Here is a 13,823-nt window from a genome sequence, read left to right as displayed (position 1 = left end):
GCTTCATAGGTGGGCTACTCTGCTGACTACAAGACACTGCTACTATGTCCAAAATGATTTACTGGGATAGATGCAGTAAAAAATTGTTATTAGATACACAGGTGGTGTAGCTTGGTTCAGATGGGCTACTCCAATGAGTAACAGACACTGCTACAGACCCAAAATGATTTACTGGGCTAGATGCAGTGAAAAAGTTGTTATTAGATACACAGGTGGTGTAGCTTGGTTCAGATGGGCTACTCCAATGAGCAACAGACACTGCTACAGGCCCAAAATGATTTACTGGGTTAGATGCAGTAAAAAATTATTATTAGATACAGAGGTGGTGTAGCTTGGTTCAGATGGGCTACTCCAATGAGTAACAGACACTGCTACAGGCCAAAAGGATTGGCTTAGCTACATTTAGCCAAATGCTGTGAAAAACACTTGCACAGCACTGGCACAGACCTGCCTGGCAAAAAGTGCTAGGAACTGCTGTAACCTAGCCCTCAAAAGGGCTGCAATTACAACTAGTCCCTACTCCCTAAACCGATCTGTCTATTTAACAGCAAATTCGCTCCCAATTCACACAGTTATACTGTATAGCCCACACAGAAGCAGCGGTGCCGTCTAACACTCAGCTGAAGCAGTGAGAAAATGGTGGCGACGGGGAAAATGGCTGGGTCTTATAGGGCAAGGACATGTGACATACACAGCCAATGACACATGCCCTTGCTTGTGTAAAAATAAAAGCACTTCACTGCGTGTGTGCGCTGCTGATAGGCTGACAGACTGCACCGCCCCACTGTAAATGCGGGAAAGAAAAAAAAAATGGAGATAGGCATTATTTCTGCAGAGATCTATCCCCTGCCCCTCCCCCCACCCACTTTACACTGAAACTGTCTATTAACATTGATTAACAGGATTACTGTGAACAAATCCAGTTTCGCCTTTGGTGCACGAACAGTTATCGAACATAACCTCGAACAGCCGAATTTTTTTCAAATCGTTCGGGTTCGTCGAACGACTCGAACACCGCCCAAAACAGCTCGAATTTGAGATTGGTGAACAGTCCCAGTCGAACACCGCTCATCTCTAATGAACACACACACAAAATGCGCCACACACTACAACGTGCTTGAACACATATACCACCCTCAGCACACACAAAACTCATCTCCCAAAGATTTATCAGGCTGCCAATAGCAACCAATCACAGCTCAGCTTCTATTTTGCTACAGTTAATTAATCTGAGCTGTGATTGGTTAATATAGGCAACAAAGGACATTCTCATTAGAACATACAGAACGGCCCTATGTGTAAAAAAAGGCAGAAAGAAACATGGCTGATGCAGTTGGACAGTGCCAGAATCAGCCTAAATATACCAACTCCGAAGAACATGATAAAAAGGAGGAACAAGGAGCAAAATGGTAAAGAGCAATAGAAATTTTAATAATTAAGTTCAATAAATAAACATCATCACATAGGTAATATAGTCATAGCATGGAACGAGAGAAAAGTGCATACTATCCGGAACACCCAGTACTCATAAGCTCATAACCCCCAGACCATTGCATTGGGTAAAGGCAAGGAAGATGGGAAAGAGCACGGCAGGCAAAAAAGAAGAAATAAAATATAAACCAGGGGTACACACAATATCCATTTAAGGCAGGAGTCTGCCATAATAACATGTAGCCCTGGTCAGTAAGTAACAAATGCCTTACCAAGGGATAGATGGAGAGCGCGGGGAAGGTGGTAAACCGTGGTAAGAAGGAGCCCCAATGTACGTTTCGACTAGCAGTTTCTTGGCTTTCTCAAGAGGCTATCCCTTGGTAAGGCATTTGTTACTTACTGACCAGGGCTACATGTTATTATGGCAGACTCCTGCCTTAAATGGATATTTAACTTAATTATTAAAATTTCTATTGCTCTTTACCATTTTGCTCCTTGTTCCTCCTTTTTATCATAAAGGACATTCTCAGTATAACAAAGCTTGTGTAAGGTAATAAGATGTCAGTTAGGATGTGTTGGTGGAAAGGCTGATGTCAGTCACATTACTTGTATGTGAGAGGATATAGAAACTGCCAGTTACAGACTATTTTTACCACAATAATGCCTCATAAGAAAAGGAATTTCATGGCACAAATGTCAGCTGATGCGAAAAGAAAAGCAGCATTACAGGCCAATGAAAAATGTGAAGACCGAGAAACAAGGCTGACACACATGAGAACAGCAGCTGCTTCATCAAGAGCCAATGAACTTTCTGAGCAGAGGGAAGCAAGGCTTGCAGAAAAGAGAACAAGAGCTGCTTCCTCAAGAACCAATGAACTTTCTGAGGAGAGGGAAGCGAGGCTTGCAGACATGAAAACAAGAGCTGCTTCCTCAAAGGCCAATGAACTTTCTGAGGAGAGGGAAGCGAGGCTTGCAGATAAGAGAAGAACAGCTGCTTCCTCAAGGGCCAATGAGTCATCTCAGCAGAGAGAAGGCCGACTTGCCACTAAGAGAATTGCTATTTCTTCCACCAGGGCACAGGAAATGGTTGGAGATTTGAAACATGTTGGCTTTTGTTACCAGTCAGACCATAAACTATCAGGATAATTCTAAAGTTCAGATAGGAAAAATGGATATGGTCTCTTAATAATTACATTTCTATTTGTTTTGTTTTATTTGTGTGGAGAATAAATTTTTGTTAACACATTCTATTTTGCTAACACCATTTATTAACCCGGACGAAGCCGCGTAGTACAGCTAGTACAGTATAAATAGCATTCTAGCAACCTTTATAAGCTATGCATTGGTGTTTACATGGTGTATAGAGTTTTCTATTAACGTGTACAGAGCACAGAGCATTTTAGTGACCTTTATACAATGTACAGAGCATTCTAAGGGTCTTATATACTTCACAGAGCATTTTAATGACCTTTATAGTGTATATACAGTAGATCAATGTACTGACCTTAGTACAGTATACAAAGGATTATGGTGATGCTTATACAAAACATAAGGAATTATATTGACCTTTATACCGTACATAGAGAAGTTTAGTGACCTTTACACAGTACACAACATTCTAGTAAAGATATAAACACTTGTTACATCAAAACACACTGACACTTATGGGTTGAAAAAGTAATTACACCTATTATATAAAAATGTTCTATCACATGAAAAACTTGGTTAATAATGAATTATCTATTATTGATTTATTATTCCAAACATAATTTATATTAATATTTTGATAATAATTTGATGAATATTACTGATTGCTATGTTACACTGTGATATTATAGGTTAAGAAGCTGCCAGATTTGGTATTAGATTAGGGAATGAAGACTTCAATCAAGTTACTGCAATTATGAATTTTATCTTAATAAAGACTTTTGATATTTCTAAATTCCAGAGATTCTCAAAAGTTACAAGAAGAAACAGCCGCTTTCCGGAAGTCCCAGAAGGCAACAATGATGTGAAGGCGGAGTGATAATAGACTGTGTCAATTACAATACATTCTCACCACTGACCACCAGGACTGCACAGGACGAGGATCCTATGATGCTAAATGAACTATGTTATTTTCATCACGTTCCAGTGGTTTCTTATCACCTGCAAAGCTTCAATGAAAGCTGGTGAATAATAAAGGAGTGTCAGGATGCTATCACCCTGACAAATGTGCATTAAAGATTAAGTACTGGGGCTCAGAAGGGAGGGGGTATTTGGATTTGGGAGCGCAGAATTTGCTGAATTTCTTTTGGGAGGGCGAGAGCCATAACGCTTTTCCAGAGCCTTTGTACTACCAGTAACGTGGAAGCCTTCTATATTTCAATTGACAGATGACGGACCTTAGTACCTACCGACCTGGACATATGGATACGTCCAAGGTCGTAAAGGGTTAAGAGCCATCTGAGATAGACTTAAGACACTAACAAAATAAGGGGAATATCAGTTACACTAACTAAAACCACAGATAGACTAAACAAAAAAAAAAGAAAAAAGAAAAAAACAACTTAAAAGATAAGCAAGACAAATAAGAGGTCAATTATGTGAGAGTACTTTGTCAATGCCGAGGTAGGCACACAACTCCGACAGACACCCAAATACATGCCTAAGTAACCTCAGCGGTCTTTTCCTGTTTTTCTGGAAGGGACAGTTTGCCAGACGTTCTCCCTTCGACATGGGTTCAAATTTTCCTCTGGAGGATGATCTGAGATGTTGAAGTCCCATCTTCTCAGTAGGTCTCTACCCTCTTCGTATATTGCGATGGAGTGCCAGGCATTGCTGTGGTTAATGAGGAGATTTAAGGGGAAGTCCCAACTGTAAATGATCATGTTCTCCCTGAGACTAGAGGTAATGGGGGACAGATTCCTGCAAAAGCAAATGGTAGTAAAGGACACATAATAGAAAATCTTCACTTGGTTGAAAGTTTTGGGGAGTTTCCATTTCTTTCTTGAGCAGAAGATCAGGTACTCTTTAATATGAAAGAAGTGGATTCTGGTTAGGACATCACGTGGAAGGTGTTTAGGGAGCAGGACCCTAAGGCTTTGTCAATAATGATATCATGGCTGGAGCCGTCTGGTCATCGTTCCTGGGTAATGGGACAGTGCTGGAGCTATATTAATAGGACAGGTGCTGAGGTAGTCGCTAAATAATGGCACAGGCTGCCAGAGCACTGCAGTCAAGGGGCAATCTTCTTCGGATGCCAAGTCATGCCCACTTCACTGTCAGATTTTAATTCAGAAGGTCAAAATCATTAAGAAATGGCTCATTTCATAACTAAACCTGACAACTTTTGAAAATATGTAAAACAGTGTTACATGATCTGAAAGGTCCTTGAGCTAATCAGATATAAGGTCCTTCAGCTGCTCACTCTGGAAGTGCAACCTCTGTGAAGGTCCCGGTACCTTCCTTTCCTGCTCTGCATCAATCAGTTACATAAATTTGGGGCTAGAGGAGAGAGAGCAGTTCTCTCAGTGATCAGGAAGGACAGTGTCTCAGCATTCTCCTGTTACAGGAAGCTGCCTCCAGTCTATAACACCTACTCATTTATTAGCAAGATTTTTTTCTTGCTAAAAGTGTATATTATAGGCCAAAAACTATGGTAAGTTCTAAGGTAATTTCCCTTTCTCATTTAATTATACGATTGTTATGCTTTTGTACAATTTGTCAGTAACATATATAGTTTCTTCCCATTTGAGTTAATTCTTGATACGAGTTTTCCAGTAATTCATTTTTCACACTATGTATGATAATGACTTATCTCTGTGTGGGATTTTTGATGTTTAAAAGGGTTTAACAACCCCCTCTCATTCCTCTTGTTTGGTCCTATTAAGATAAAAACACTTATACAAACCTCCCATCACTTGCATTCTCAGGGTTCATGTGAGGTTGTTACGTCATGTAAGCCCTGCTCCCAATCAGTGCTGGCGTCACTGTCCCCACTTTCAAACAAATCTAACCTCACAAAGAAGTCAGATAGCATCCATTTCCCTGGCTTCGTATTGATGTTCAATATGTCCGAAGGTAGTGACAGTGAAGCCGACACTGATTAGGCTCAGGGCTCGTGTGATATAACAACCTCAAGTGAGCCCAAGGAACGTGAGTCCCGACACTGCTGTACCAGCGCCAGCACAGGATCTGAGTATTAGTGTTTTTATTTAATCAAGGCAAACATGAGGCATAACAACGGGAGTAGTGGAAAACCCCTTTAAGAAGATACAATTTTCGAGTAAAACATTCCAACATTCTGAACATGAAAAAAGAATTGAGAATTGATTTTCAAGTAAAAAAAAATCTCATATTAAGAAAATAAAAAATGTTTTTACCCTGCGTGACTTCTCTGGTGACTAAGAAGAGATTTATTCAGAAAACATTTTCCACATTCTGAGCAAGAAAAAGGCTTCTCCCCTGTGTGGGTTCTCTGGTGCTTAACAAAATCTGATTTGTGGTTAAAACATTTCTCACACTCTGAACAGGAAAAAGGCTTCTACCCGGTGTGAGTTCTCTGGTGCCTAACAAAATTTGATTTCTGTGTAAAACATTTCCCACATTTTGAACATGAAACAAACTTTTCCCCTGTGTGAGTTCTCTGATGTTTGAGAAGACTTGATTTCTCTGTAAAACATTTCCCACATTCTGAGCATGAAAAAGGCTTCTCCCCAGTGTGAGTTCTCTGATGTGGAATAAGACTTGATTTCTCTGCAAAACATTTCCCACATTCTGAACATAAAAAAGGCTTCTCCCCTGTGTGCGTTCTCTGGTGTTTGATAAGACTTGATTTATCTACAAAACATTTCCCACATTCTGAACATGAAAAAGGCTTCTCCCCTGTGTGAATTTTCTGGTGGCCAAGAAGATGCGCTTTCAGGTTAAAACATTTCCCACATTCTGAACATGAAAAAGGCTTCTCCCCTGTATGACTTCTCTGGTGACTAACAAGATATGAATTCCAAAAAAAACATTTCCCACATTCTGAACATGAATATGGCTTCTCCTCTGTGTGAGTTCTCTGGTGACTAACAAGGTCTGATTTCTCTTTAAAACATTTCCCACATTTGAAACAAGAAAATCTATTCTCCGCTGTGTGAATTTTTTGATCTTTTAGAAAAGACTTTTGGAGGGGAAAACTATTTCCATATTCTGAACGTGAAAATGGCGTCTTTGCTTTAGGAGCAATTCGTTTTTTAATGCTTATTTTGTGACTTCGATTTTCCTTAGTGATCGGTAATGAATCAGAAGACAGGACCTGTTTCATAGGATCAGATGACAAATCTTTGCTGTGAAGGGACGATGGTATATCTGGAGTAATGGAATTCACTTGAATTGTATCCTGTGGGATCTCTGGATCATATGATTTAAAAATTGAAGATGTCAGTTGTCCCTCTGATCTCCTTGTACAGTCATCTGCCAAGAATAAAAACAATTATATATTTTTGAACATTTCTAGTTAAGTTATCTATAAAAATGCCAAGTTATGTAAAAATATTGAATTATTCACCAAGACAACCTCATAGGATGAACAAGTAGAGTGTGGTGTTCAACTATTTGTTCATTCTGCCCCCCAAATCTGGAATAAAAAGCCAACAAACAATGTTATACAGGCAAAAGTGATACCGATAAAAACTTCTGCTCAACTCACAAAAAAAAACCCACTCAGGCCCATCATCTGTCAGTGGAAAAACAGAGGTTCCCACATTATTAGTGGCTCAAAGGTTCCAGAAAAGCAACATGGCTTCCATAAACCAATTCGGCAATATCCGCTCTCCCAAAGTCAAATCTTCCCCTCGCTTCTGAGCCTTGCAGTGTGCCCAAATCACATTTAGCATCCATGTATTTGGCATTATTCTAGTGAGAAGAATCCACTTAATTTACGATGTGTGTCTCCTGGAACACAATCTTGGTACTATGTGTTGGGTAATAAAATGGTATATTTGCAATTTTCACTTTCCAAAATCCACTGTGTGCTAATTTCCAGAAAGTGTCTGTGGTTTCAAAATAGTTACTACTTCTAAAGATTAATTCATTGTGGGTTATAATTTCCAAGATGGAGTATCTCTGGTTTTCTGCCATTTTGTCATATTAGGGCTTCAGCAAACGGTGGGTCCCATCTCCTCTGGGATCTGCCCCTGCAACGTCTGCTTTTGTAACCAGGAGCCACCTTATTCATTCTGCAGGCAGCACTAGTGATGGAGACATTGGAACCAGAAGCTCTGGGTGGTGCAGGCTAGGGTGCATGGGACCTATAGTACCATCCAGTCTGGCAGTATGGGTGTTTGTGCTGTCCAGCTGGCGTAATCTTCTCTCTGTTTCAGCCAATTGTAAAGCACTACACCATACTAAAGCTAGGAGCATATTGCCCGAAGCTGCCAGATACAGCCTTGTTCTCCTCTGGTTCAGTTCTTTGTGCTCTGCTCCCCACTTGTGTATTTGTTTCCTGTTGTTACCCCGGGCCATTTATGGACTCCTTCTGCGTCTTCTGATTTTGTATTTTCTTTGCCCTCCTGGTTCTGACACGGAAACCTGACTATTCTTCTTCCCATCTCACTCCACAGAACATTAGGTAACACCGTGGCCCAAGCCTAGGGGTCTCTGTGTAAGTCCAGATCCATGTAGAGGGGTTAAAGCGTGATGGGCAAGGTAATCCCAGGGATCTGGAAAACGGGGTAGATAGTGCCAAGGCTGTTCGTGGTGGCCATCATTTGAGCTGCCTGGTGACCATGAACAGTGCCCCCAATACATTGTGTCTGCAAACTATTTCAGCAAAATTTGCATTAACCCCTTAACAACCATGGGGTTTTCCATTTTTGTGTATCTCAGAGCTATAGCATTTTTATTTTTCAGGCAATATGGCCATGCGAGGGATTATATTTTGCGAGACAAGTTGTACTGTTGAACACCATCACTGGTTTTACCATATCGTGTACTGGAAAACAGGAAAAAAATCCAAGTGCGGTCAAATTGCAAAAAAAAGCAATTCCACAGTTGTTTTTTGGAGTTTCTTTTACCACGTTCACTGAATGCTAAAACTGACCTGCCATTATTATTCTCCAGGTAATTACAAGTTTGTAGACACCAAACATGTACAGGTTCTTTTTATTTAAATGGTGAAAAAAAATCCAAAATTTGCTAAAAAAAAAAAAAAAAAAAAAAAAGGCGCCATTTTCCGAGACCCATAGCGTCTTCATTTTTCGTGATCTGGGGCAGAATGAAGGCTTATTTTTTGCGGGCCGAGCTGACGTTTTTATTGATACCATTTTGGGGTAGATCCGATGTTTTTATCGCCCGTTATTGCATTTTATTACAATGTTGCGGCAACCAAAAAAATGTAATTCTGGAGTTTAGAATTTTTTTCTCATTACACCGTTTACTGATCGGATTAATTATTTTTTTAGATAGATCGGACGATTCTGAATGCGACGATACCAAATATGTGAATGTGGGTTTTTGTTTTTTGTTTTTTTAATTTTGAATGGGGCAAAACGGGGGTGATTTAATTTTTTATATTTTTTTAATATTTTTAAAAACATTTTTTTTTTACTTTTTGCATGCTTCAATAGTCTTCATGGGAGACTAGAAGCAGCACTTGCCCGATCGGCTCTGCTGCATAGAGGCGACGAGCAGATCCTCTGTATGCAGCAGAAATGCTCACTTGCTATGAGTGTCGACCACTGGGCGGCGCTCATAGCAATCAGGACATGACAACCATAGGGGTCTGCCATGCGCGGCTGTTGCGGGCACATGTCAGTTGTATTCATCAGCTGAGATGTGCTCGGTTCAGTGTGGGCTCAGCACCGGAGCCTGCGCTGAACCGTGGGTGTTAGATTCAAGAGATGTAAAATAATTTGTAAGGTCCATTTGCTTCCCATTATCCTTAGTGAAGAATTCCAACACTTATCACCACATAAAGTGACACATGTCAGATTTGAAAAATGGGGCCTGATTAGGAACAGAAAACTGGCTGCAGGAAGGGGTTAAATCAGAGTATGTTGGGCACCAACTACTGTAGTCAAAACTGTGACTATAGACAATAACACATCTACTGAAATGATCAAACTTAACAGTCTTCATCAGTAAAAAAAGAGTAACCAGTGGAGAATGTTATGCTCTAGCGGCAACATGGTGATCACACGATTGTGATACGGCCGGACTACACCACCGATAAAGCAGCCACAGCCGGTAACTGAGAAGATTCTGTTACTCTGTATTTAGTGGTCACTACTCACCTGGGTAGTCATATGTAGGAATCTCCTCTTTACACCGCTCATCACCCCTCACATATGTCTCTGTAGTATTAATATGGGTCAAATCTTCACCCTGAAACAAATATTGTAAAAGTCACAGACAGATGGAGAAGTCCCATCTATGATCAGCTTTAATCCTGTCATCTCCACCGTTATCATTACACAAGTATAAAACATATAATACTGGTGGATAAAACAAGACTGAGCACAAAACCTTCACAGCCGTCTACACATCATAGGGGAGATCTCATGACACCTTCTCTCCATCTACCTGATGATCCTGAGGAACACTGGGATCTTCTTGTTTACAGTCCTGTGGAAGAAGAGGATGGGGACATCTCTCTGGTGTTGTCCTCTTACTGGATAGATCTGGAGGAAACACATACAGGGACTGAATTCATTCTTTACATACAGATAATTATAGGCCGTGTGTATTCAGTCCTGTCTATTACCTGGTGATGTGAGGGACTGGGGAACCTCCATCATGACTTCCTTGTACGGATCTTTATGTCCTTCTAAATACTCCCACTCCTCCATGGAGAAATAGACAGCGACATCCTGACACCTTATAGGAACTTGACACATACAATGATACCATCATCCCCGCCTATCCCATCATAGCATTAATGTATAATGTCCCAGCATTCCCAGCAGTGTCACCTCTCCAGTCAGCAGCTCAATCATCTTGTAGGTGAGTTCTAGGATCTTCTGGTCATTGATGTCCTCATGCATCCGGGGTTGAGGTGGAGGCCCTGTTATTGGGCTCAGGGGTCTTTCCCATCCCTCAGACACAGGGTCCTGACAGCACTCACTAGAAGTCTTCTTCACTACTGTGTAATCCTGGTTATGGAGAGACACATTAATAAATCTCACTACAAACATTTCCAGAGTCCTCACCTCTCCAGTTCTGTACATCTGTTATTCCCATAGATAAGAATGGTGTAATGTGACATAATCAGAATCTCTCACTTCTCCAGTAAGCAGGGAGAGGATCTCTAGGGTGAGGTGTAATATTTTCTCTGCCATGTTGTCTCTGTCCATATCCATTCTTGATGGCTAAATCAGGAAAATTCTCTTAAATCTAAGATCTTCACTGAGAGGATCCAATATTGTAGAGACCTGAATGAGAAGAAGATGAGCCGATGTAACATCATAAAAATCCTGTGTAATAATACAATTACTGGAGATAATAAGGTTAAACAAGAGGAGATTTATTATTTTCAAGTATTTAGTTTTTTTCTTTATACCTACTAATAAAACCTATATATTTTAGGCCACGAACAACAAGTAGTTTCTTTCTCGAAGTCTGCAGCTGAATACATTTCTCATAGACTCATCTTCCATAATGTTAGTTTGCGTCTCATTTACCAAGACCGGAATCGACATTAGCAATACTGCAGGAGATATTCATTACACGTGACATAAGAAATAAATACTTCATGATGAGGACGACATCTTCATCATCTACTACAGCTCTAGAAACATATTTGGCAGAGTCTGTCACTGACCACATCACCACCGACTGTCTATATGAATGTTTCCCGTCTTCCCCGGACTGTAATCTTCACGTAAGGTCTCATGTCTGATTCACACGCAGAAGCTTGAGGCATTTATAAAAACTTTTTTGTTTCCAAAAACACCTCTGACAGAAATTATTAGATACCAAAGTCTCCATGTACAGTGTTTTATGGGGTTTATTTCTGACCTTAGGCTTTCCTATATTACAAGAAAAACACCAGAAAAAAAGCAGATATTAAAATGTTTCAAAAGAAAATTGGCAACAACAATTTTTGTAAAAAAAAATCATGCAAAAAGCATAAGACACATTTTGTTATTTTTAACATGTTTACAATAGTGATGAGCAAGCATTCTCGCCACTATTCGGTACTTGCCCGAGCATCTCAGTTCTCAAGATGCTGAATGCTTGGCGAGTAATTTTGAAACGCTTGGGCAGGAGCTCGAGTACCCGCCCTGCATGTTTGGCACTGTTTAGACAGCAAATTAACATGCGTTAACTGTAATGCCTCAGCTACGTTGGCAATAGCGTCAATGGGTCTATATAAAACCAAGGACCCTTTGATCGTCACAGTCTAACTGTCAAGCAGGCAGAGTAGAGAGAGCTGGAGATGAATGAGGGAAAGAATTGGCGGTTGTTTTAGTGAGGTATTCCACAGCATTACAAATCTATACTAACAGTCCTTCTAAGGACTAATTTTGATGCATATTAATCCTGGTGATAGCAGGAGTTAGCCAGGCAATAATTGTGTAGAGCATATACAACAGAATAGGGTCATTGCATTTTACTTCTGCTGCTGTTTCTCATATTCATAGCCCTAGATATCAGGGCTAATAATCTTTTTGCTCTTACTCCTGATTATTTTATTGAAAGTCAATATAATACACAATTTGTACTGCTCCATTTCCTTGTTAGCAGAATACAGCCAGATTTGGTTGATTTTAATAGAATTGCAGTAATGTGGAAGCAGAGAAACTTGTCCATCATCAGAAGTGAATCCTATATTATTGCAGTAATAATCCAGACATTTTTGGGAACGTACACAAATATTATACTGCATTTAAAGTCTACCATGTGTGTTCAGACCTATTGCTGACCAATACCATATCGATTAGGCCACTGCCTAAAACCATGGTAATCAGACGTGATCCTATATTACTGTGGTAATAACCCAGACATTTTTGGTAATGAGACAAATATTATACTCCATTTAAAGTCTGCCAGCTGTGTGTTCAAACCTATTCACACTTGGGTGCTGATTAATACCATATGTATTAAACTACTGCATAAAACCATGGTCATCAGACGTGATCCTATATTACTGTGGTAATAACCCTGACATTTTTAGGAATATGACAAATATTATACTCCATTTAAAGTCTGCCAGTTGTGTGCTCAAACTTATTCACACTTGGTTGCTGACCAATACCATATCTATTAGCCTACTGCCTAAAACCATGGTCATAAGACGTGATCCTATATTACTGCGGTAATAACCCTGACATTTTTGGGAACATGACATATATTATACTCCATTTAAAGTCTGCCAGTTGTGTGTTCAAACCTATTCACACTTGGGTGCTGATTAATACCATATGTATTAAACTACTGCATAAAACCATGGCCATCAGACGTGATCCTAGATTACTGTGGTAATAACCCTGACATTTTTAGGAATATGACAAATATTATACTCCATTTAAAGTCTGCCAGTTGTGTGCTCAAACCTATTCACACTTGGCTGCTGACCAATACCATATCTATAAGGCCACTGTCTAAAACCGTGGTCATCAGACATGATCCTATATTACTGCGCTAATAACCCTGACATTTTTGGGAATGTGACAAATATTATACTCCATTTAAAGTCTGAAAGTTGTGTGTTCAAACCTATTCACATTTGGTCGATGACCAATACCATATCTATTAGCCCACTGCCAAAAACCATGGTCATCAGACATTATCCAATATTACTGTGGTAATAACCCTGACATTTCTGGGAACGTGACAAATATTATACTCCATTTAAAGTCTGCCAGTTGTGTGTTCAAACCTATTCACATTTGGTTGCTGACCAATACCATATCTATAAGGCCACTGCCTAAAACCGTAGTTATCAGACGTGATCATATATTACTGTGGTAATAACCCTAACATTTTTAGGAATATGACAAATATTATACTCCATTTAAAGTCTGCCAGTTGTGTGCTCAAACTTATTCACACTTGGTCGCTGACCAATACCATATCTTTAAAGCCACTACCTAAAACCATGGTCATCAGACGTGATCCTATATTACTGCTGAAATAACCCTGACATTTCTGGGAACTTGACATATATTATACTCCATTTAAAGTCTGCCAGTTGTGTGTTCAAACATATTAACACTTGGTCGCTGACCAATATCATATCTATTAGGCCACTGCCGAAAACCATTGGGAATGTGACCAATATCATACTCCATTTAAAGTCTGCCAGTTTTGTGTTCATATCTATTCACACTACTATTAATAACAAATGGCCTAAGAACCTTGTCAACGTAAATATCTGTAAAAAGTGGCCATTATAGAAAAATTTGGACAGAGGAAATCATATT

The 13,823-nt window shown here is 39.8% G+C and overlaps 2 protein-coding genes across 2 annotated transcripts in view; both read right to left on the bottom strand.

Moving 5' to 3' along the window:
- LOC141205556 (uncharacterized) overlaps positions 1-10,395 on the bottom strand; it is a 116,458-nt gene extending 106,063 nt beyond the window's left edge. The window contains exons 1-3 of the mRNA XM_073664126.1: positions 10,163-10,395; positions 9,982-10,079; positions 9,693-9,783 (exon numbers count right to left, since the gene is read on the bottom strand). Of these exons, the coding sequence (XP_073520227.1) occupies positions 9,693-9,783; positions 9,982-10,079; positions 10,163-10,295 (322 nt within the window). The 5' untranslated portion in view covers positions 10,296-10,395. The remainder of the gene's footprint in view (positions 1-9,692; positions 9,784-9,981; positions 10,080-10,162) is intronic.
- LOC141205559 (oocyte zinc finger protein XlCOF29-like) lies at positions 10,326-11,631 on the bottom strand. The gene is made up of 2 exons (XM_073664128.1): positions 10,680-11,631; positions 10,326-10,550 (listed from the first exon to the last, which is right to left on the bottom strand). The coding sequence occupies exons 1-2, from the start codon at positions 10,755-10,757 to the stop codon at positions 10,326-10,328; spliced, it is 303 nt and encodes a 100-aa protein (XP_073520229.1). The 5' UTR covers positions 10,758-11,631.
- Between the last annotated feature and the right edge of the window lie 2,192 nt (positions 11,632-13,823).

This window comes from Phyllobates terribilis, unplaced genomic scaffold (assembly GCF_046119375.1).
Source record: "Phyllobates terribilis strain yellow unplaced genomic scaffold, ASM4611937v1 Scaffold_140__1_contigs__length_4765195, whole genome shotgun sequence".
In the NCBI taxonomy this organism is placed as follows: Eukaryota; Metazoa; Chordata; class Amphibia; order Anura; family Dendrobatidae; genus Phyllobates; species Phyllobates terribilis.
This window is presented reverse-complemented; position numbering and strand designations above follow the sequence as displayed.